General features: G+C 43.7%; 1 protein-coding gene across 2 annotated transcripts; it reads right to left on the reverse strand.

Moving 5' to 3' along the window:
- Positions 1-1,828: 1,828 nt before the first annotated feature.
- Positions 1,829-24,491, reverse strand: OAT (ornithine aminotransferase). 2 transcript variants are annotated; one of them, XM_034931652.3, is made up of 12 exons: positions 23,377-23,428; positions 19,452-19,582; positions 18,845-18,931; positions 16,479-16,706; positions 13,247-13,471; positions 13,049-13,144; positions 9,956-10,083; positions 8,319-8,441; positions 7,451-7,579; positions 6,250-6,363; positions 5,364-5,508; positions 1,829-2,629 (listed from the first exon to the last, which is right to left on the reverse strand). In XM_034931652.3, exons 4-12 carry the CDS (start codon positions 16,675-16,677, stop codon positions 2,469-2,471), a joined length of 1,320 nt encoding a protein of 439 aa, XP_034787543.1. In that variant the 5' UTR covers positions 16,678-16,706; positions 18,845-18,931; positions 19,452-19,582; positions 23,377-23,428; the 3' UTR covers positions 1,829-2,468. The 2 variants fall into 2 exon arrangements, with proteins under 2 accessions (XP_034787543.1, XP_008967612.1); XM_008969364.4 differs by lacking the exon at positions 19,452-19,582 and having other exon boundaries at positions 23,377-24,491.
- Positions 24,492-25,347: the final 856 nt, after the last annotated feature.

The following is a 25,347-nucleotide window of genomic DNA, read 5'->3' on the forward strand; positions in this document are numbered from 1 at the left end:
TGCACTTTTGCACCATTGTGAAAAGATATGAAGTGGTCACAAGTTTTATTCAAGTCAAATGGTCCCAATATGAGATGAAATTACAGTATACCCACATATGATGAAATACTAGTTATTTGAGAATAAGACGGAAAAACATCCAAAATACTCTGTTCAGGTAAAAAAAAAAAAAAAAAAAGAAAGAAAGAAAGAAAAAAGAAAAAGAAAGTTGCAAAACACCACATATAAAAAGGATAACTTTAAAAAAATGATAAATATTAGTATATGCACAGAGAACATGCTACTTTGAAAGGGAAGTATAAGACCTATCTTTTAGATGTATTCTTTTTATAACTTCTAGTTTTCTGTAGATCACAGTTGAAATGCTGTTAGAAAACACATGGAATATGCCGGGCACAGTGGCTCACGCCTGTAATCCCAGCACTTTAGGAGGCCAAGGCGGGTGGATCACCTGAGGTCAGGAGTTCGAGACCAGCCTGACCAACATGGTGAAACCCCATCTGTACTAAAAATACAAAAATTAGCCGGGCATGGTGGTGCAGGCCTATTGTCCCAGCTACTTGGGAGGCTGAGGCACAAGAATCATTTGAACCTGGGAGGCGGAGGTTGCAGTGAGCTGAGATCGCGCCATTGCACTCCAGCCTAGGCAACAGAGCAAGACTCTGTCTCAAAAAAAAAAAAAGAATACAAAAAAAAGAAAACACATGGAATAAATAAATCTCAAAAAGCTTAAAAATGTAACTGATAGGCTGGGCGCAGTGGCTCACGCCTGTAATCCCAGCACTTTGGGAGGCCAAGGCAGGTGGATCACAAAGTCAGGAGATCAAGACCATCCTGGCTAACACAGTGAAACCCCATTTCTACTAAAAATACAAAAAATTAGCCGGGCGTGGTGGCGGGCATCTATAGTCCTAGCTACTGGGGAGGCTGAGGCAGGAGAATGGCGTGAACACAGGACGCGGAGCTTGCAGTGAGCCGAGATTGCGCCACTGCACTCCAGCCTGGGCAACAGAGCGAGACTCCGTCCCAAAAAAAAAAAAAATGTAACTGATAACACTGCAGTAATAGCATAGTGACATGGGGAATAAAGAAATCTTGTAACTGAAGAACGTGAGGCCCCTTTAAATTATCAGGCCCAGGCCAGGCACAGGGGCTGATGCCTGTAATCCCAGCACTTTAGGAGGCCAAGTTGGGGGGATCGCCTGAGGCCAGAAGTTCAAGACCAGCCTGGTCAACTTAATGAAACCCTATCTTTACTGAAAATACTAAAATTAGCTGGGTGCGGTGGTGCACACCTGTAATCCCAGCTATTCGGGAGGCCGAGACAGGAGAATCATGTGAGCCCAGGAGGTGGAGGTTGCAGTGAGCTGAGATCGCGCCACTGCACTGCAGCCTGGGCGACAGAGAAAGACTCCATCTCAAAAAATAAAAACTAAATTATCAGGCCCAGAGAGGCAATAGAATGAAACCGTAGTCAGGTCACTCTCTCCCAAGCTACATAATTACCTCTTAAAGCCAAGTATCTATCAAATGCCATATACCCTGTAGTTCAACAGCATATAGCCAATCACTAACCAAGGTTAGTTCTGTAAGCCAATGAGAATTCCTGATAAACAACTTTTGTAATCACCCCTTCACCTTGTGTCAGTAGAGGGTATAAGAGCAGCTGATCTATCCTTTTTTCTTTAAAAAGTGTTCTCTGGAGCACTCTCCAGGGCAACCTGGAAGTGTGTCCCGAGCTGCAGTCCCCAACCTTGGCCCACCTAAACATTCTATATTAATTTTGCCTCAGCTTCTTCCTTTTAAGGTGAATAATCATCACAAAACAGACATTTGAAATATAAGCTTTATTTTAAATTTAAAGAAATATTGAAAATAAACATTTTTTACAAATTATAATCAAGCACTCAAAACAATTTAGGAATGTTAAACACTAATTCTTAATTCAAAATAATGACATCCATAGAATACAACCCTGGTGTTGGCCAATATGAAGTTTACTTAATATTAGTATTTTATATACACTTAACCATTAATCCTTCCTAAAATTCAATAACAATGATTTCACTTTATAAGATGAAGCCTTTTATGCAATACCCAGAGATAACTTTTTCAAATATGAAACACTTATACCAGTGAGGAAATTATAAAAACATATATCAATTATACTGAAGGACTTGATTTAGAGGCTGTCTGTATATAGATGCATTTCACCTTAGGAAGTACACATGCACATCAAAATACTTCAACTGAATATAGATGCCATTACATTATCTTAGTTACGTTACAAAGCAAATGGCAGGTTCATAAACGTTGTTCTATTATGTATCAACTGAAAAAAATATATTCAAAAAAAAAGTTTTTGAAGAGTCATGGGAGTGGAATGTGCCCGCATTAGGAATAAAGCTTTTACAGGACCACCTGTCTCCAGCTGGCTCCCGGGGACCACTGAAAACAGCTGGCTACCCTCAGAAAGACAAGATGGTCTTGTTAATAATTTCAATGGACTCTCGAAGCTCATCCTCCTTGATCACCAGCGGAGGCGCAAACCTGATAATGTCGCCATGGGTTGGCTTGGCCAGAAGTCCATTATCTCGAAGTCGTAGACACACCTTCCAAGCATCCCAATCTAAAGAAAAATAGTAAAACGTACATGCTCAAAGATAAACGTTTAAACATCCCTTGCCATATGTATGGGCAAAGTGCAGCCTGGCAAAACAAAATTTACAGAACTTGCTCAAGTAAGGGAAGCTTGGGCTGGGAGCGGTGGCTTATGCCTGTAATCCCAGCACTTTGGGAGGCCGAGGTGGGCGGATCACGAGGTCAAGAGATTGAAACCATCCTGGCCAACATGATGAAACCCGTCTCTACTAAAAATACAAAAATTAGCTGGGCATCATGGTGTGCACCTGTAGTCCCAGCTACTCGGGAGACTGAGGCAGGAGAATCGCTTGAACCCAGGAGGCGGAGGCTGCAGTGAGCGGAGATCGCGCCACTGCACTCCAGCCTGGTGACAGAGCAAGACACCGTCTCAAAAAAAAAAAAAGAAAGGGAAGCTTGGAGCTGCAAGCTTGCTTTGTTTTTACTCCTAAAAATGAAGTTACTCTTCACTTTTCAGCAAGCACATAACTAGGTTTGAATGATATGATTAGACATATCATAGTTTTTCATAAATGAAAAAGACCAAGCCAAAAAAAAAAAAATGTGCTAAGGCTGCTGTATTAATCACACAAGGAACTAATGCAAAAGAACTTGGGTATGGGCTGGGTGCAGTGGCTCACACCTGTAATCCCAGCACTTTGGGAGGCCGAGGTGGGCAGATCATGATGAGGTCAAGAGATCGAGACCATCCTGGCCAACATGGTGAAACCCCATCTCTAATAAAAATACAAAAATTAGCCAGTCGTGGTGTGGCACATGCCTGTAGTCCCAGCTACTCAGGAGGCTGAGGCAGGAGAATCGCTTGAACCCAGGAAGTGGAGGTCACAGTGAGCCAAGATCATGCCACTGTACTCCAGCCTGGCGACAGACACTCCAGCCCAACAGAGCAAGGCACTGTCTCAAAAAATAAAATAAATAAAATAAATAAAATTCTAAAAAAGAAAAAAAAGAACTTGGGTATGATACAGATGATTAACTGACATAAAATGGGCAATACTCAAAACCCAGTGAACACTACACATTCCAAAAAGGGACTCGCTTCCTGAGCTCAACATATTATAGCAGCGATTCTCAACCTGGCTGCACATCAGAATCACCTTAAAGGCTATTGCTAATGCCTGTGCCCCGTCCCAGATCCGTCAAATCAGAATCCCTGGGGTAAGGCCAGGCTTTGACTCATTTTTTTAAGAAGCTCCCCAGGTGATTCTTTTTTTTTTTTTTTTTGAGACGGAGTCTCACTCTGCCGCCCAGGCTGGAGTGCAGCGGCGCGATCTCAGCTCACTGCAAGCTCCACCTCCCAGGTTCAAGCGATTCTCCTGCCTCAGCCTCCTGAGTAGCTGGGACTACAGGCGCCCACCACCTCGCCTGGCTATTTTTTTGTATTTTTAGTAGAGATGGGGTTTCACTGTGTTAGCCAGGATGGTCTCGATCTCCTAACCTCGTGATCCACCCGTCTCGGCCTCCCAAAGTGCTGGGATTACAGGCATAAGCCACCGCGCCTGGCCCCTCAGGTGATTCTTTAAGTGCAGCCAAGGTTGGGAGGTTGGAATTGTTGCTTTAAAAGGAAGAGTTATCACAAGAAAATCCAGCAAGGAACACCTAAAGGTTACAAAGGATGTACTAAAACATCAAACACCCAATTAAGTGACAGCCAGCATTATTTTTATTATTGACCCCATAACTGTCATTCATATCATTATCTCTGCTGCTCCTATAACCTCTATTGACACAAAGCATCAAAGTGAGGGAGGGAAGGATAGCAAAGAGGACACTTTCAAGTTCAGACTCACCAACAAAAAAACTTGAACTCTCTAAATACTGCATGACTAATTTAAGGCAGAAAAATAAGTGTCTTAAAGGAACAAGGGTCAAATTGGTTAAATGTGCCTTCATTTAGAAAAGAGCTATATTTTTTATACTCTTAATGTAATTATAAATCAGACAATAATCTGTCTAAAAGGTTTGGTCATTATGTCAGTCAGCAGTTTCAAACAGAACATCCCAACACCCAATTAAAATACCAAGTGTGGCCAGGAGCAGTGGCTCATGCCTGTCATCTCAGCACTTTCAGAGGCTGAGGCAGGCGGATCACGAGGTCAGGAGATCGAGACCACCCTGGCCAACATGGTGAAACCCCATCTCTACCAAAAATACAAAAATTAGCTGGGCGTGTTGGCACGTGCCTGTAATACCAGCTACTCGGGAGGCTGAGGCAGGAGAATCGCTTGAACCAGGGCGTCGGAAGTTGCAGTCAGCCAAGATGGCGCCACTGCACTCCAGCCTGGCAACAGAGCAAGACTCCATCTTAAAAAAAAAAAAAAAAAAAAAGTGTGGCCGGGCGCGGTGGGCTCACGCCTATAATCCCAACACTTTGGGAGGCCAACGCAGGCGGATCACGAGGTCAGGAGTTTGAGATCAGCCTGGCCAACATTATGAAACCCCGTCTCTATTAAAAATATAAAGATTAGCTGGGCGTGGTGACAGGCGCCTGTAATCCCAGCTACTCAGGAGGCTGAGGCAGAGAATTGCTTGAACCCAGGAGGCAGAGTTTGCAGTGAGCCAAGACTGCGCCACGGCACTGCAGCCTGGGAGACAGAGCAAGACTCCGTCTCGAAAAATAAATTAATTAATTAAATAAAATACCAAGTGTATTTTAGGTCTTCCTTAAAAAATTATCTTGAGTAAATGTTTTATCTCCATACCTTTGGTTTCTTTAATGACAATAGCGTTTAATAATCCTTTTCCTCTTACGGCAGTTACAACATCAGAAGGTAGCTTCATGAGTTCATTTCTCAAGATAATGCCCAATTTGTCTGCATTTTCAGCAAGGTTTTCTTCTTCTAAAACCTACGTTTAAAGAAAAATTATACAAATATTAAGACTGTCCTTTTTTTGTTTTTTGGAGGGCAACGGGGACTGTAAACACAGGAAAAACATGACTAGATAAAAGACCAGAGGAACTTAATTTTCATTGCTATTTTTCAAAGCCTGTATTAATTTCTAATTAAACATACACTAGCTCAGAGTCTTGCTTTCATCACAAATCTATTGCCAATCATTCATGGCAAAATAAGGATTAAAGTTTATTTAATGCAACTCACATACTGTCATTAATTGAATACATCAATGGACGAAACGTAGTTCCTAAACTGCAATCGTTTCTTCCCCCCTCACAAAGATCTGTCCTCAGAGACTACATAATAATTGTATACCTTCAGCAGGCACTTAAAAAATCAGTCTGAAAACATTATAAATCCACACTTGAAAGAAGACTTGCTTGCTAAGCAAAAAGACGGGTCTGGTAGGTGGGTCACAGTTGAGAGTTCTATGAGGGCCAGCCAGGGCCGAAGAACTCAAAGCGCCAGGTGACTGTGAACTCAGGAAGCCCACGGAGGAAATCCAGTCTACTAGGCCAAGTTTAAGTTACTTTTTGAGAATATCTTGTTCCTAAAATTTTTCCTCTATACTTCATGTTTTCTAATATTTGGCATTCTTATTGAATTTCTTATTATACCAGTGGGCCCAAATTAAAAATCACTTCAACATTGCTTTAAAGAATAGACACTGTGTGGCTGTATCAGTCTTTACCTCAAGGGCTGCGATGGCCACTCGGCAGCCTAGTGGATTGCCACCGTATGTGGACCCATGCTCCCCTGGCTTAATGGTCAGCATGATGTCATCATCACACAGCACTGCAGACACCTGAAAGACAGTCAATTCACCATGTCATTTCTCAGCACTAAGCATTCTACTAAGCATCCTTTTCCCCAGAGTCTCGCTGTCACCCAGGCTTGAGTGCAGTGGCGTGATCTCAGCTCACTGCAATCTCTGCCTCCTGGACTCAAGCAATTCTCCTGCCTCCGCCTCCCAAGTAGCTAGGATTACAGGTGCCCACCACCACACCACACATGTTATTTATTTATTTATTTATTTTGTAGTTTTAGTAGAGATATAGTTTCACCATGTTGGCCAGGCTGGTCTCAAACTCATGACCTCAGGTGATCTGCCTGCCTCGGCCTCCCAAAGTGCTGGGATTGCAGGCATAAGCCACCACACCCGGCCAAGAAACTGATACTTAATGACTTCAACGAAAGAGTTTACATCTGCCAACCTAACTACCAGTAACAACCTAATGACTTAGTCATACCCTAAAACATTACAAATACTTTAGGTACACTTCAATGGCACAAAACAATATAATTTTGCAACTAAAAGAGAAAAGCTATTTCTGCAATGATATAATTTCACAATCCCTTCCAACGTCGAGATGAAATGCTTTGTTTAAATGCTTAAAAAACAAAGCTGAGCATTCTTTTTAGCAAAAGTTTTGTCTATTCAGCAAAAACATCTATACTTCAGAGACCTCTGATGTAGTAACAATTACTGGCTCTGAAAGGCAAACCCAAGACATGAACTACAACAAACATTAATTTTTTTCAGTCTCTTTGTTCACCAGTCATGGTTTTAAACAATTAGTAATATGCCATGTTTCTGAACACTGGAAAAAAGGACAGGAGTCTACAGGAGTCCTTTGAGGGTAAACTGTTTCCACCCAAATCCAATGTCATAGCAAATTCCAAGGCACACTCAATTCTTCAGGCAATAAGTAAGTGGGTCACACACTGGTCCCTTAAATGTTTTTATTACAGATATTCCGGGTGGCCTGCAGCACACTTGGTAAAATCAAACAATCTGAAAGCATTATTGTCACAATCAGTTGATGTATAAATACTTTAGGGGTATATTTTACAAGAGTAGGAAATGGAAAGAGGGGGAACATGAAACTTACAGGGTATAAGCCCCCAGAAAGGGCCTTTCCAAGGAGGACTATATCAGGTCTGACATTTTCATAATCAACAGCCAGCCATCTACCAGTTCTGGCCAATCCTGTCTGTATTTCATCAGCAATAAACAGAACCTATTGGGGAAAAAAAATACCCCTATTAGTGATCACTTTCATTTCCACAGGGAAAATAGCCATCCTTATTTCACTGTCCCCCCACCAACAATAAATGTGTAATTCTGATGTGCCCTCAAATTTGTAAAAATGTTTTAACTACACACAATTTCAAGAGTATCCTATAAGAATCTTGTAGACTCACCAACTATTTCCTTTGTCAGGCCACTATCTCCCTAGAGGCCCATTCTGCCCTGCTCTACATAGTGAAAAGGTGCTGATGCAAAGGTGAGGGTTTTGTATGGCTTTTCTGGACCTAACTACCCTCTGGGAACAAATTAATTCATTTGTTTATTCCACAAACATTTAATATGTGACAGAAACTCTCAAATGGTAAACAAAATATACTACTATTAGCCCTGGGGGAAAGGAGGAGAGAATACAACAAAGGGCTTGCGGGGGCTCAGAGTGAAAGGCTCTTAGAGCAGCGAGGAAGGAAACGCTAAGACCAGGTCTGCAGTTCTGCACAGGGCCCAGGACAAGGCCAGAGACAGGAAAAAGTCAGCTTCTGTGCAGGTTTCTAAGCACTAGGAAGTACTTAAGCTCTTAGAATGCCATCGCCCTCTAGTGGAAAGTAATTTAATCTTTGCATTTATCCAATCAGCAGAATTCAGAGAGGAGTTGGGGAGGAGCCCATTCAGCCTCATCACAAACAGCTAACTCGACATTCAGCCTTATCACAAACAGCTAACGTGACAACCTGGTGCCTGGTGCAGAGCTCTCGCACTCCCATTAGGTAACCTGGATCCGGAACAACAACGCCTGCTTCACCCTGAATTGGTTCTACCATGAACGCAGCCACATTTGGATCCTGAAGAGCACGCTACAGAAGAAACAGGAATAAGTTTTAATAACTTCCTTTCTACCACACTTGGAAATCTGAACGCATATACCACACATATTTTCTATTAAGTATGCAAATCAAGTTTTCGCACTAACGTAAATTCTGACTTCAAATTCACTGCCATTCAATTATCAGAAGCTCCAAATACCTCACCTTTAAGTTACACTAGCCTACATTTCCTTTTTTGCCTCATTCTGTTGCCCAGGCTGGAGTATAGCAGCACAAACATGGCCCACTAAAGTCTCGAACTCCTGGGCTCAAGGTGATCCTCCTGCCTCAGCCTGCCAAGTAGCTGCACACCATGCCCAGCTAATTTTTTATTTATTTTCATTTTTTTTTTTTTGGAGATGGAGTCTCACTCTGTCACCCAGGCTGGAATGCAGTGGCACGATCTTGGCTTACTGCAGCCTCTGCCTCCTGGGTTCCAGCAATTCTCCTGCCTCAGCCTCCCAAGTAGCTGGGATTACAGGTGCACACCACCACGCCCAGCTAATTTTTTTTGTATTTTTAGTAGAGACAGGGTTTCACCACTGTCTCTGGTTTCACTGTTGGCCAGGCTGGTCTCGACTCCTGACCTCAAGCAATCTGCCTGCCTCGGCCTCCCAAAGTGCTGCGATTACAGGCGTGAGCCACCGCGCCTGACCTTGATTTTTAAATTTTTTTGTAGAGACAGGCTCTCCCTATGCTGCCCAGGCTGGTCTTGAACTCCTGAACACAAAGTGCTCCTCCAGCCCTGGCCTCCCAAAGCACTGGGATTACAGGCATGTACCACCATGCCCAGCCTGTTTTCTAATACACAAATGTACCTAAATTAAATCTGGCTGGGCACAGTGGCTCATGCCTGTCACCCCAGCACCTTGGGAGGCCAAGGTGGGCAGATCACTTGAGGTCAAGTGTTCGAGACCAGCCTGGCCAACGTGGCGAAACCATGTCTCTAAAGAAAATAGAAAAGTTAGTTGGGTGTGGTGGTGTGTGCCTGTGGTTCCAGCTACTTGGGAGGCTGAGGCAGGAGGATCACTTGAACCCAGGAAGCAGAGTTTGCAGTGAGACGAGATTGTGCCACTGCGCTCCAGCCTGGGTGATAGAGTGAGACTCTGTCTCAAAAAAAGAAATTAATTACTTAAATTAAATCTAAAGTACATAGCCTTTTAAAGCCAACTTAAGGCTTTCTTAAAAAGTCTTCCACTTCATAATTTTAAAAAGCTAGCTACAAACAGAAATTTTACCTAGTAAGTAAGCAGGTACACCGAAGTTAACTGTTATGAAGGACACACATCTAAAGTAGTTGGCTGGCTGTACAGAGTAGATCACAGAACTCAGCTTTCTCTGTGTTGGAAACTAATTGATCGCTACTGAGAACAAGTCTGAAATCGTGGCTTAACTTAAGTGAGATAAATTTGCATTACTGTCATATAATGTACTTTTAATTCATATATTCAACAGCTTTAATTTCTATTCCCAATGAGCTGAGCACTATGACGCTAGTGAAATACCTCCAGTGCAGGCAGATCATTATAGGGAATGATGTCGAATCCCGGCATAAATGGTCCAAAACCATCGTAACTGGTTGGGTCTGTGGAACTGGAGATAGCAGACAACGTCCTACCCCAGAAGTTCCCAGCTACAAAGGAGAAACAAACAGTGATTATTTCAAAGAAACCCAAAATTCAATAAGCACTATCCCCGCAAAACACCACAAGAAGTTTGACTCAAAAAATAAATCAAGGGCTTGCTTTAGTGCACCTTCGGTGGGCTTTCAATTGTTAAAACAAAGTCTGATATTAAACACTATGGCTCCTATGACACAAGGCCACTAGGTCTGGCCTTGTAATTCCTATTTTAGGCATTTCTCTCTACTGAGCCTCTTGACTGGAATATATAGCCCCTGAAGATAGATAACTTACTTTTCTTTCAATAATCCCCAACCCAATACCAAGCCCTAACAATTGAGGTCTTGAATGCATGTTTTCTAGAGAAGGTGCATTTATGATAGTGATATGAGAAAGAATATCCTTCATAGACAATTAGCGGTTTTCCTTTCAAAACTCCAATACTGCAGGCTAACAACAGAATGCATTTCCAATTTCATTTGGAGAAAAGATCCTCAAGCAATCCAAACACGTTTCCATTTTACCTTCCTTGATATTATAATCCTTTATGATGCTAAATGACAGACGTCTCCCTTTCTGCTGGAATATTTTTTATCCATTAATAAAGGTGACTGAGGATCTACTATGTCAGGCATTGTTTTAGATGTTGGGGAATAGGCCAGGCACAGTGGCTCACTTATGTAATCCCTGCACTTTGGGAGGCCAAGGTGGGCAGATCGCCTGAGGTCAGGAGTTCAAGACCAGCCTGGCCAACATGGTGAAACCCCATCTCTACTAAAAATACAAAAATTAGCCAGGCATGGTGGTGCACACCTGTAGTCCCAGCTACTCAGCAGGCTAAGACACAAGAATCGCTTGAACCCAGGAAGCAGAGGTTGCTGTGAGCTGAGATCGCACCACTGCATTCCGGCCTGGGTGACAGAGCAAGACTGTCTCAAAAAATAAAAATAATAATAATAATAATAATAATAAAGATGTTGGGGAAGCCGGGTGCAGTGGCTCACGCCTGCAATCCCAGCACTTTGGGAGGCCGAGGCAGGCAGAACACATGAGGTCAGGAGTTCAAGACCAGCCTGGTTAACATGGCGAAACCCTGTCTCTACTAAAAATACAAAAATTAGCTGGGCGTGGTGGTGGGCGCCTGTAATCCCAGCTACACAGGAGGCTGAGGCAGGAGAATCACTTGAACCCTGGAGGCGGAGGTTACAGTGAGCCAGACTGCAGACTAGGTGACAAGAGTGAAACTCCGTCTCAAAAAAAAAAAAAAAAAAGTTGGGAAATAGATCATGATCACAACTGGCAAGATCCCTATCCTCAGGGAGCTTCCTTTCTAGCAGGGAGAAAACACCTGACGTAAACCAGTAAAGCAAGTGAGCTAGATAATTTCAGAGAGGATTACATTCAAGAAGGAAAGACACCATGTAAAATAACAGAGAGGTTGGGAGTTTGTGACATCATGTTTTTATCTTCTCACCACTTCTGCCAGCAGCAACTCCATTAATCAGTGCTGGATTATCATATTTTGGCTTCATCTCGTTTCTAAATACTATTCTTGCAAAGCCTCTTTCACCAGCATCCCTTACCCACAAGTAATCTCTTCTTTCACTTGTCCACAAAAAATAGCACATTGATTTTGACTAGGTTTGTTTAAGAAGAAATGCACTGATTAGACCATAAGCCTATTTGCTCTCCCCTGCCTAGCCTCAGGAACCTCATCCTCAGTCACTTACCCTGCAGGTATAAGGGACTTACAGTTAGGGACAGTCTTCCTCTGTCTCTCCACCCCACTGACTCACCAGCTTCTTTCAATACTCAGGTGAAAACATCTTTGCACCCTTTGCTATTAAGAAAGAGACTGGACACAGTCTATAAGAATGAAAATCACCAGAAACACCATTTTTGTTTGCAAGAGACAGTTATGTTGTCCTACAACGAAAGCACAAGATTTTTAAATGGCAAGTTACAGAGTTTTGCTAAGATTTCTTCTTTGGGAATACCAATCTGTCCCCTCAAATACCAATCACCTCTGGCCTTCAGTTGAACTCTGGATTCTATTATGTTATGGGGTTTATCATTTAACTGCATGTGTTCACAAGGCAGAATATTTAATGATTTCAACTATCACAAGAATGAACTTTGACCATTATAGTGACAAATCTACACATACTTGTTTTTTAAAAAAAAAAGCTTAAAAAACAAGTCAGAACCTCTCATTTGAATATCATATAAAGAACCCAACAGTCAAACTACATCTTCTCAATTAATTGCTAGTCTCCCTAACCAAAATTCAAGTTATTCCTTTCATCCAGTCCCAGAAGCCTAACAAGGGCAACTCCAAGCCTCCTCTTTTCAACAGCTTCTAAGAGGAACATGGCACAACAGGACCTCCAATATCAAGATTCAAACCACAGTCTATGCAGGCCACGGCCCCACACTAACTTCACCCAACCCCAGCACCCAACACAAACCCTCCACCAGTGAGACTAGCTAATTAACTGGATAACTGCTATGAAAAAAATCTGACAGGCAAATGAGAGGAATATGGAGTTCAGAAAGAAAAATCTCATATATGAAGAAATAATCCCAAGAAGAGGAAATCCCTCATAAATTTTTATGAAACATTCAGCAAATACGTATCATGTACCAGGCAAAACATATTACAAGTATTTCATCAGCAAATTAAAACAGTAAATTTACACATATATGTTTTTTATATATAAAATATATAAGAGTGTGTGTGTGTGTATATATATATATATATATATATATTTTTTTTTTTTTTTTTTTTTTTTTTTTAAATAGAGACAGGGTCTCCCTATGTTGCCCAGAAGACTGGTCTTGAACTCCAGGGCTCAAAGGCTCCTCCTGCCTTGGCCTCCCAAAATGCTAGGATTACAGGCATGAGCCACCATGCCTGGCCACAGTAAATTATATTGTATGTTTCAATCATAGAAGTTAATATTTAATTTCACATACCTGCAAAAACAATCTTTGCTTTGTATTTCTGAATGCCCTTCACGGTATAGCCCCACTTACGAGCTAGTTTACAGGCAGTCTCTCCAGCCTCCACTCCTATAAGGAGAGAAAAATGTTCAGATTTTTTAAAATGTTAAACTATCAAAAAATAAAAAGATTATTTTTGAGGGTATTTAACAAAAAAAGGAAATGTTTTACCTGTATTCATAGGAAGAACTTTGTGGTAGTTGAAAAGTTTAGTAATATACTCCTCATATTCACCAAGTACGTTATTATAGAAAGCTCTAGATGTTAAGGTCAATTTGTCCACTTGACTCTTCAGAGCATTCACAATCTTGGGGTGACAATGCCCTTGGTTGACAGCACTGTAAGAACTCAGGAAGTCAAAATATTTTCTGCCTTCTACATCCCATAAGTAAATACCTAAAATACATAAGAAAGGAAAATAATTTTAGACAATTACTATACGGCATAAAGTCCAAAAATTAAGAGTGCTAGCAAGCCCTCTGAATGCCTATATATGAACCTCTATTTAATATATATTTGTAGTTAAAGCTTGTTTTAGCTCAGGCATAATAAACTTTGGTTTGTAAGGAATTACTAAGAATTGTATTTTATCTGCCCAGCTTCAAAACACACATTTAACAAAAATAACACAAAAAGGTTATAAACTCTGGAGTAAAACCTTTACCTAATTCTAAGATTTAGGATCCAAAATTAGAATTTAAAAGCAGAAGTTAGGCAGGGAGCCGTGGCTCACGCCTGTAATCCTAGCACTTTGGGAGACCAAGGCAGGGATTGCTTGAGCCCAGGAGTTCCAGATCAGCCTGGACAACACGGCAAAATCCCTGACGCTACAGAAAAACGCTGGGCATGGTAGTGCGCGCGTATGGTCCCCAGTTACAGGGGCTGAGGTGGGAGGATTGCTTGAGCCTGGGAGGTAGAGGATGCAGTGAGTTGAGATTGTGCCACTGCACTCCAGCCTGGGCACCAGAGCAAGATCCTGCCTATAAATAAAATAAAATAAAATAAATAAAATTTAAGAATAAAAAAGCAGAAGTTACATATAACAGACAAAAATCATGAGAAGTAGACTGTAATAACCCTTAGGATGGAAAAAAAAATATTTGTAAATCATGTGTCTGATAAGGATCTAATATCCAGAATTCTTACAACTCAATTTCAAAAGGACAAACAATCCAATTTAAAAAATAGGGAAAGACTTGAATAGCTATTTCTTCAAAGAAGATATACAAATGGCAAGAAACACATGAAAAGATGTTCAACATCACTAATCATTAGGAAAATGCAAGTTAAAACCACAATGAGATACCATCTCATACTCCCTGGGATGGTTATAATTAAAAAAACAACTTTTGACAAGGATCTGAAGAAATTGGCACTCTCATACATTGCTAGTGGGAAAGTAAAAACAAGGTTGCCATGTCATGTAATATGAAACAGATTTTCAATAGTTCAAAAGAAGATATGTCTACAGTACTGGTACCAAATAAAATACAAGCAAATGACCAAAATGTGTGATACTCTTATATTGTCATTTTCTGGTACAAAGCTAAGTAATAAACTTTGGTTTTATTTGGTTAAGGCTGTTATTTATTCCAAATTGTAGATTAAATCACCATTTGGCAACTACCACCGTAATCATTTATTCAGGCAAGAATCATTAGTGGATGCTGAAATTGTGAGTAAAAGTTCATGAGTAACTGGATATTTACAGAGTTTTACACTCTGTCCCCACAAGATACTTAATACAAAGGGAAAGAAGACCAAGACAACCAAGGATCGAGGAACTGTTCTGGGTTAAGGAAGACTAAACATGACAACTGAATGCTACTCATCGGAGGTTTTTCTTTTGTTATAAAAGAGAACAAATGACATCTGGATTAGGTCTCTAGACTAATGCTGCTGTACCAGTGTTAAGTTCTTGATTTTTACAATTACTTTATGGTTATAAAAGAGAAAGTCATCAGGGCACAGTGGCTCACACCTGCAATCCCAGCACTGTGGGAGGCTGAGGTGGTAGGATCACTTGAGACCAGGAGTTCAAGATCACCCTGGGCAACATAGCAAAATCTAATCTCCACAAAAAATAAGCCAGGCATGGTAAGGCACACCTGTAGTCCCAGCTACTTGGGAAGCTGAGGTGGGAAAATCACCTGAAGCCGGGAGTTCCAGGCTGCAGTGAGCCATGATCACACCACTGAACTCCAGCCTGGGCAACAGAATGAGACCCTATCTCAAAAAGTCATTGCGTTTTTGGAAAGACACACTAAGTATTTATGGGTAAAGAGATGTCATGTGGCGGGGCGCGGTGGCTCACGCCTGTAATCCAGCACTTTGGGAGGCTGAGGTGGGTGGATCACCTGAGGTCAGGAGTTCGAGACCAGCCCGGCCAACATGATGAAACCCTGTCTCTACTAAAAATACAAAAATTAGCTGGACGTGGTGGCGTGGGCCTGTAGTCCCAGCTACTCGGGAGGCTGAGGCAAGAGAATCACTTGAAACCGAGAGGTAGAGGCTGCAGTGAGCCGAGATCCCACCATTGCACTCCAGCCTGGGCGACAAAGCGACATTCCGTCTCAAAAAAAAAAAAAAAAAAAAAAAAAGAAGAGATGCCATGTCTGCAACTTCCTCTCAAAACAGTTCAGAAAACAATGTAGAATATGCAGGCATGGGGGGGAGAAGAGAAGAGAGTGAACACACTAAGACCAAAGCAGTAAAAAGTTAGCACTTGGAAAATCTGGGAGAAGAATAAAAGGAAAATGTCAGTACTACTTGTTACAACTTTTCTTAAGTCTAAAACTATGCCAAAATAAAAGTTAAAAGAAAAAAATGACAGCAATATGACAGTACTTTCCTTATTTCTCTTGCATTCCCTCTTGGTAAGGTCTACATGACAAAGACAATGGTTCCTCTTTGAAGCCTCCATAGCACCTAACACAGCAGCACTAGACACTCAATAAATGAATTAACTGGCCAGGCGTGGTGGCTCACACCTGTAATCCCAGCACTTTGGGAGGCCAAGGTGGGAGGATCACAAAGTCAGGAGTCTGAGACCAGCCTGGCCAACATGGTGAAACCCCATCTCTACTAAAAATACAAAAATTAGCTGGGTGTGGTGGCGCACGCCTGTAGTCCCAGCTACTCAGGAGGCTGAGGCAGAAGAATCGCTTGAACCTGGGAGGCAGAGGTTGCAGTGAGCTGGGATTGTGCCACTGTACTCCAGCCTGGGTGACAGAGTGAGACTCCGTCTCAAAAAAAAAAAAAAAAAAAAAAAGAAGAATTAACCATGTCTGCAATATACACATTAAACACATCTAGAAAAATGTATATTGTGAAAATATGGAAGCAATTTTTTTTAATAAAAGGTTTCAAGAAAAGGGAAGAGACGGATTAATTTGAAACGTACCTTTTCCTCTCTCCAGGGCTACAGGTAAAGGATGGTAGTTGTGTGCACCATACTTATATTCCCTTTCAAAAATGTCATCAGAGGTTGGAGGGCCTTGGACTGTTTTTTTAGTTGCAACAGATGTAGCAGAAGCCACTGAAGAATGAACTCCACGACTAAGTACAGCAAACCTCTGCAAATGTGCTAGTTTGGAAAACATTGTGTCCTTCAAGTAGAAAAACCACAGATCTGTCCAAAGAAAAGAGAATGCATTAAGAGTGAGAATCCTTGGCTTATGCCTATAATCTCAGCACTTTGGGAGGCTGAGGCCAAAGGATCACGTGAGCCCAGGAGTTTGAGACCAGCCTGGGCAACAGAGCAAGACTCCATCACTAAAAAAAATTGAAAAATTAGCTGGGTATAGTGGTATGCATCTGCAGTCCCGGCTACTCAGGAGACTGAGGTGGGAGGATTGCTTGAGCCCGGAAGTTGAGGCTGCAGTGAGCTGAGATCGTGCCACTGTACTCCAACCTGGGAGACAAAGAAAGGCCCAGTCTCAAGAAAAAAAAAAAATGGCCAGGCGTGATAGCTCACATCTGTAATTCCAGCACCTTGGGAGGCCAAGATGGGAGGATCGCTTGAGCCGAGGAGTTAAAGACCAGCCTAGGCAACATAGTCTCTATAAAAGAAAAAAAAAGAGTGAGAATCTTGAGTCAGGTGTGGCGGTTTGTGCCTGTAGCCCCCAGCTGCTCAGGAGGCTGAGGCGGGAGGATCACTTGAGCCCAAGGGTTTGAGGCCAGCCTGGGCAACAGAGTGATACCCTGTCAATCAGGCAATCAATCAACCAACCAATCAATAAGAGTAAGACTCTTTCCAGAGCTAATGCACTGTGTGTTGACTGAGTACCTGCTAAACACTAAGTATTTGTTAAGCACCTACCACAGTCCAATACCATCAGGCACAATGCTATGAGACAGCTACAACTGTAGGGCAGAGACCAGAGGCAGGGAGACCAAATCAGAGAAGACTGCCAGAGACTAGGCATGGGGCAGGAGACAGAGGAACTGTCCATCCCTCTGGGCTCAAGCAGTCCGCCCACCACGGCCTCCCAAAGTTTTCGAATTAAAGGTGTGAGCCACTGTGTCCAGCCTAAAATCTTTTATTTAGCCACAAATATCTAAAACTTCTGTAGGTCAAATTTATCATAAACAAAGGTGAAAGGCAAAAAGACTAGGAAAAAAATGTTAACTTACAATAGCTTTAAAGTGTTCACAGCAAGTTGAATTAGACCAACATATACATACATACATAAATACACACACACACACACACACACACACACACACACATATATGAGATTCCCAAACAAAACAATCTATTCTGCTAGGATGGTTGTTTCTACAAAACTTATCCTGAAAAATTGTAGCATAAAAGATATTGTTGACCAGGTGCGGTGACTCATGCCTATAATCCCAGCACTTTGGGTGGCAGAGGCAGGCGGATCACCTGAATCGGGAGTTCGAGACCAGCCTGACCAACATGGAGAAACCCCGTCTCTACTGAAAATACAAAATTAGCCAGGCGTGGTGGTGCATGCCTGTCATCCCAGCGACTCAGGAGGCTAAGGCAGGAGAATCGCTTGAACCTGGGAGGACGGGGCTGCAGTGAGCCAAGATTGCGCATTGCACTCCAGCCTGAGCAACAAGAGTGAAACTCCGTCTCAAAAAACAAACACACAAACAAACGAAAAAGCTATTGTTAGCAAAAGGTAACTGAGAAACTAGAGAGAGTCAAACTACAAACTACAATCCGTTACTTGTATGAGTGTTAAAGTCTAAACATCACTGAGCAGGCTGGTGTTTACCCTGCCGCCCCATCACATAAGTCAGAGCCATAGCTACTCTCCCCAGTCACCCCCAGCCCTAAAACTAGCCCCTCCACAAGGCTTCACACACCTCTTTGTACCCAATTTACCATTAAGCATCCTGATAAGCCATGAAGTAAAAACTAAGCTATGAAAGAAACTAATAATTAAAAGGAAATTAGAGCATGTGCATAGGAATCACCTCTGGAAGGAAAAAAAAAAAAAGCTTAAAGATAAATTCATGATTAGGAGAAAGTTGCCAAAAACTAGGCATACTTATTCCATCTATACTTACTTTCTAAAAGACTAGTTAATTCATGTTTCAACAGAAGTCTACCAATGACAAGTCAAACCATGTATAATCTCACAGCCACTCTTGATTCGAGCTGCCAAATTAGCAAAACATAATACTTGGAGTTTGGCTTACTTCCCTTTAAACTTGGCACTACCCAGTAAATCCAGTATGTTCAGGAATTTGCAATTGCTAAACAAAATCCAGTACTCCGGTCTGCCAAAGACTCACCGACTGTTTTTTCTTCCCACGGTTCAGTCTAGAATACAGATTTTTAACCCAAGATCCAGGGACGGTCTGCAGAGAGTCCAAAATCTCCTGAAATAAAATGCAGAATTACATGCAGACGTATATTTTTCCAAGAAGAAGGTCCATAACTTTCATCAGACTTTATCTCAAAGGGGTGGGTACCAACAATCAAAACAAAAGTGATGTAAGAATCATCCAACTAGAGGTAGCTGCTAGCAAAAATGTCTAACTGTACTATATGTAACTTCCCCAAAATACTACTGCTAAGTCTAAAACACTCATGTATGATTTCTTTCTTGGACTCTTTATGCTTTGCTCAGTATGAATAAATTGTTTGATCAACTAAAAAATTAGAACATTAATTTTTGCCTATCAAATTAGCAGTAAAACACTCAGGCAATACTTAGTGGTGCTCTAAACCGTAACAACTTTCTAGGGCCAGGCAAGGTGGCTCACGCCTATAATCCCAGCGCTTTGGGAGGCCAAGGCAGATCACTTGAGCCCAGGAGTTAAAGATCAACCTGGGCAACATGGGGAGACCCCGTCTCTATAAAAAATACGAATATTAGCCAGGTGTGGCGATGCGTACCTGGAGTATCAGGTACTTAGGAGACCAAGACTAAGGTGGAAAGATCTCTTGAGCCCTGAGTTCTGGGCTGCAGTGAGCCACAATCTGTGCCATCAGCACTTCAGCCTGGGCAACAAAGTGAGACTGTGTCGCTAAAAAAAAAAAAAAAAAAAAAAAAAAGGAATATCTGAGATTATCTAAATTCAACATTCTTATTTTATATAAAAGTTATCTGCACGGCTAATTTCCAACAGAAATGGGATAAAAATTCATTTACCTGTTAAGTTTAGGCAGTTTTATTAAAGAATAACTGGTGACAAAATAATATCATTCAAAACATTACTAATACTCATTCTTAAGGTTTTTGTTTCTTTTCACTTACAGATGGAGTCTCAGCTATGTTGCCCAGGTTGGCCTCGAACACCTGGGCTCAAGGGATCCTTCTGCCTCAGCCTCAGGAAGAGGTGGGACTACAGGCACACACCCCTGGGTCAGCTATTCTTAAGGTTGTTAAGATGAAGTCTGGATATTTAATTCAACTGGGAAAGGTCAGAAACTGGATGAGCCATGATGTATCAAAATCCTGTAAACGCATTTCTATTAAAGAACCTTCTGTGTTCAAGTTACTGTGCTTGGCACTGTATGAGAAATCTTAGAGCAGAATTAAGATGGACTTAAAAATAGCCAACATCAATAACATCCTCTTCCAAAAAGGTTTCAAAACCGGGAGAATCAAGCGGAAAATCCCGAGTTTGGAGACCGGGATTTTAAATTCTGTCTGTGGTTCTGAAGAGTAACTCTGGGTGATTCTGTCAATCTTTCTGAGCTTCAGTCTCCCCATTTGTAAAAGGAGGTTGAAGTGTCACTGAGGATGAAATGGGTTAATGTTACTGTGCCAAATCCAGCACAAAATGGCCACTCGGTTCCCTTTTGCCCTTAAAACTAGCCAGTTTCTGAAATATTAGAATCAACAGTGCCATGATTTATTTTTAAAACTGTTTAAAGAGACACACACACACCATTTTTCAGTTGATAAAAAATTAGAAAACACAGACAAGAAAATTACCAGCAATTTTACACTTGCATGATAACCATTAACATTTGGTTATTTTTTCTATGCATAATTAGCATCCATATTAGCTTTTTTTCACCCTCCCCTATAGAATTTACTATTTAAGTCCCTCCTAGAGACTCCCAGGGACTGTGCAGACTTGTAACGGGTCCTAACACTGCAGGCCACTTGTTTTTATGCCTGTAAGTCTATACTCTAAGCTCCTTTAAAAAACAGTAAAATTCACTTTGCATTCCTAGAACCTAGCCCAGGTTGGGCATCCTGTGGGCCTTTATCAAATAAAGAGGTCAGTCTTACTTAGGACTCCTGAGGGAGTCAAGGTAGCAAGTGATCAAGACCATGGGATCACCTATCCCTGACCAAGTTGAGTCTAACTCTAAGAGGGGGTGTTCACTCTCTGACCTCATCTAGAATAACTCATCTCTTCATCAAGAGTTTACTTCATTAGATCTAATGGCCTTCAAAGGTCAAAATAATGTGTTCCAGGCAGCTATCATGCATCTACCTGACGCCCATACTCAGGTCCTGGAAATGAGAACAAATTGCTCTTGGCAAGCTAGAATTCTAACACTGAAGGTTTTATCCACGTAATTAACAGGGTCCTTCAGGCTACCATTACTCGCTCCATCTAGCCCATCCATCTACATTAGAACATACCTACAGTAGAATTTCCACAAAAGGCTGCATTTTGAAGTTAATTTAGCCTATACTCTTAAAAACTATTTTCTTACTCTAAAAGAATAGTCGGCGTAAAGTTGTCCAAAAGCCACTTAAAATATTCAACTTGAGGAGTAAATTTGTTCTTGCTATTTTGACAAATATTTACTTTTCCTGAGGTAACCATTCACAAATACAGGCCTTTAAAAAAAAAAAAAAAGTTCTACCAACAGAAGTCTCTTTGACGTAATCAGTATTCTGGCTAAAATTCAAGCCAAGTGCATCATTGGCAAACAACTAGTTTTACTACTGAGAAAGGACTGGGGTCAACTACAGCACACCCTCCACACACATCCAAATTCGTGCATTCATCACTATTTGTAAATGTTTGAGATTTGAAAGGTCCTCAAGAACTCACTAAAGGGCATAAAATATGCACACAAATAACTGTAATAAAGGCACGCTATGGGGATAATACATATTAAGACAGCTGCTTTGAGGGAAAAAAATGCCTTTTAAAAATGTTTACTATTTAAAGTTATACTGGATTTTTCTTTGGGAGGGGGGATGCAAAACTAATCTTAAACACCATTAAAAACTGTAAACCCAAAACTATAAGCTTTTTTTTTTTTTTTTTTGAGACGGAGTCTGTCGCCCAGGCTGGAGTACAGTGGCATGATCTCAACTCACTGCAAGCTCTGCCTCCCGGGTTCAAGCAATTCTCCTGCCTCAGCCTCCCGAGTAGCTGGGATTACAGGCGCGCACCACGATGTCTGGCTAATTTTTGTATTTTTAGTAGAGAAAGGGTTTCACCATGTTGGCCAGGCTGGTCTCAAACTCCTGGCCTCAGGTGATCCGCCTGCCTGGGCCTCCCATAATACTGGGATTACACAGGTGTGAGCCACCGTGCCGAGCCAAAAATAAGCTTTTTAATTTAACACTCGTTTTTATGAAAAGATTCATCTAAAGACAGAACCAGGATATTCTAATGAAAGGAGTCTATTGTTATTTCACATGGCTAAGAGCGATTGATTACAATCTAAAGAACAGTTCCGGGGTTAACTGAAAGAACTAGCTTATCCACAGAAACCCTTTCAATCCCAGAAGGAGAAATTTAGAATTTGGAAACTGAACATTAGTCATTTCTTAAGGTAAAGCCACTTCATTCCAAAGTCACTGTCTGTTCGCCCTTAATTTATCACCGTAATTTATCTAAGAGGTAAAACTGAACACCAAAAAGGTAAGATGTAGAGTGACAAAAGGAGACGGTGGGTCACAGGGCGAGTGCCCAGGTGACTTCGGGCCTCAGTCCTCTCGCCAGCAAAGGGCGGACAATGACCCCTCCCGTCCCGCCCGGGAAGGCGATCGAGGAAAGGCACCGGCCAGGCCCATTTACTGATGCTCAGCAGGGTTTGCAAAAAGCCCCCAACGGCAGGTTTTCATGCTGAAAGTCCTGTTGCCCCCCCCCATCCCCCACCATCTAATTAACCTGCACGTTACTGTAAGGAAGGTTCTGCTTCCGTAATTTTATTTATTTCGACAGAGGCTGGAGAAAAAAAATCATAGGCTGGAAGAGGGGAGCGATGGGCAGGCCGATCTGCAGGGCGCAGGAGCAGGCCGGGAGGACCCCGCCCTCCAAGGCTGCATCAGCGCCCCCGCCGCGTGACCAGGGCCACCGGTTTACTGCACAGCTCCCCCGTCCCCAGAACGCAGCCTCCCCGCCGACCCCAGGAACCAAGGGTGCCCAAAGGCCTCCTCCCCGGAACCCCGGGGCGCCTCGGGGTCTCCGGGCCGGGTGGGCCGAGTCCTGGCCTCCACAGGCCGCGAGCGCAGGGGGCGGCGGCTCCGCCCGGTCTGGCAGGCGGGGCTGCCACATCCTCAGCCTCTCCCTGCCTCCCGCCCCTCCCGCCCGCCCGTCGGCCGCTCTGGGCTGGAACCCGGACTCGGGCCTGCAAGCCGTGGGGCGCCACGCCCCTGCCCCCTGAAGCTGCGCGCCGGCCGGCGACTCCAGGGCGCCCGGGTCCGAGCCGCCCGCAGAGTAAACGGGCCGCGGAAGCGGGGTTCGTTCCCCGGCCGAGGCCCAGCGCGCCCCCTCAGCCAGCATCCCCCGAACCCGGGCCGCGGCCACCCCGCGCCCGCCCGCCTCCCCCGCCGCTGTCAGGGAACCCGGGCCAGGGCCCGAACCAGAGCCCCAGGACCGCGGGGCCCAGACGGTACCTGACAGCGCCTGACGACAACCGGGTACACGCGGCGTCTATGAAGCGCAACAGTGACGCCGGAGCGTCACTGCAACTTAAAGGCTGATTCTGCCCCGCCCCCAAGACACTCTCGCCGCTCATTGGCTGGGGCGGAGGGCAGGATACCAATCGTGTGGGTCCTGTCCTCCGCCCCGCCCCACCGGCCGCGCATCAAGGATCTTTGCTCCGCCCGCGGATTCGATCCGCGCTAGCGCCTCCTGAGCCCGCCGGCCTGTACCTGAGCTCAGGCCCCTCGGTCGCCTCCTCTGGCGGGACGAGAAGAGTCCTTGTCCGCCCTTGCTGACGAGAAGACTGAGGCCCGAAAAGGAAAAGTCTGTTGGGCCCCCCACTGCGCGGGCCGGGTGTGGCTGGAGGCCGAGAGACGTGAGGCTGGACCGCCCGCCCTGTGCTCCTGGAGGGAGGGACCAGCCCCAGCTCTGCCCCAGCCACAGCTGCGGGAGCCCCATGCCCTTGAACCCTGATGCGCCGCGCGGCTTAGTTGTGCCTCTGAATCCACCTCCAAAAGTCGTCGCTGCCTATGGAAAACACACTGCCCACCTGTTCGCAGCTGCTGTCAGATAATTGAGTGGCAGCAACCCACTCACAGTACAGATTTGGCTGTGGTGCCCTCCACAGCCGGTTATTAAATTCAGAACACAAAATAGATATTCCGGGACAACCTCATGTTAGAATCGGAAGGGACTTGGACTTCACTTAGCCCACAACAAGATGTTAAATATTGGAAAACAGAGACCCAGAGAAGGGAAGCGACTTACCCAGTCATCCAACAGTAGGGGCAGTCTGGTCCTGTGTGCCCCTCGCCACCCCTCTCAGAGGGCAGGCGCTGGCAGCTGCCGGCACCACACTCCATTAGACCACAATGACCAGTCGGGGGCCCAGCTGGAAACAGAGGGCACACTCCAATGTGAACATTTCCTAAAACGTGGTGGTGGGGGCCCGTGGTTCATGCCTGTAATCCCAGCACTTTGGCAGACCGAGGCAGGAGGATTGCTTGATCCCAGGAGTTCCAGACCAGCCTGGGAGACACAGTGAGACCCCGTCTCCACAAAAAAAAATAAAAATTAATCCGGTGTGGTGGCACACCTATGTTCCCAGTTACTCCAAAGGCTGAGGTGGGAGGATCACTTGAGCCCAGGAGGTTGAGGCTGCAGTGGCCTATGACTGCACCACTGCACTCCAGCCTGGGCAACAAAGCAAGACCATCTTAATCAACCAATCAATCAATCAATGTAGGCAAGTAAACCACAAGGGATGGAGAAATAACCTGGGTCTCATGCACCAGCGAGGGCCATTATCCATCCTAGGCCCAACGGCCTCCAAGTGGGGTTTCCAGAATTCCAGAACCCAAAGAGAGGAGTGTGGGAAAGGCTATCTGGTCACCAAAGTCATCAGCAACTGCATGGGAAGGAGCTGGATAATGAGCATCTCCTGTCAGGCTTCCACATGGGCTGAAGCCATTAGGAGGCCAGAGGCCAGGGGAGCCCTTTAAGACAGCTCAGCCTCCTGGGACACACAGCAGGGTGGAAAAGGGTGGAGACGGGGTAGGGGAGCAATTGGAAGACATCCAACATACATAACTGGCTAAGATAAGTCTTAGCTAAGCAGAAAGTAAAGTCCATGCTAAATGGTAGGGATAAGAAAGTGATATGGGTGCAGAGCTGTGAACAGCAGAGCCAATATCTGCAGATGTGCAGAGCAAGACACCAAAAGGGATTCAGTCCCCCTGGGCTCCATCTGCCCTATACCAAGGTCACTCTCTCAGACTGTTGTGGCCATGAGCTCTCCGGAACTCACTGAGAGCAGAACATTGCCTTTTATTTCTTTCATGTTCCTCCACAGCACCCAATACAATGTGATTAACTTCCTGGAAGTTAGGTTATTCCACCCAAGGGGTCAGAAAGGAATGGTTTCTCCACGGTCCTGCTCTATA

The sequence above is a fragment of the Pan paniscus genome, chromosome 8, assembly GCF_029289425.2.
Source record: "Pan paniscus chromosome 8, NHGRI_mPanPan1-v2.0_pri, whole genome shotgun sequence".
In the NCBI taxonomy this organism is placed as follows: Eukaryota; Metazoa; Chordata; class Mammalia; order Primates; family Hominidae; genus Pan; species Pan paniscus.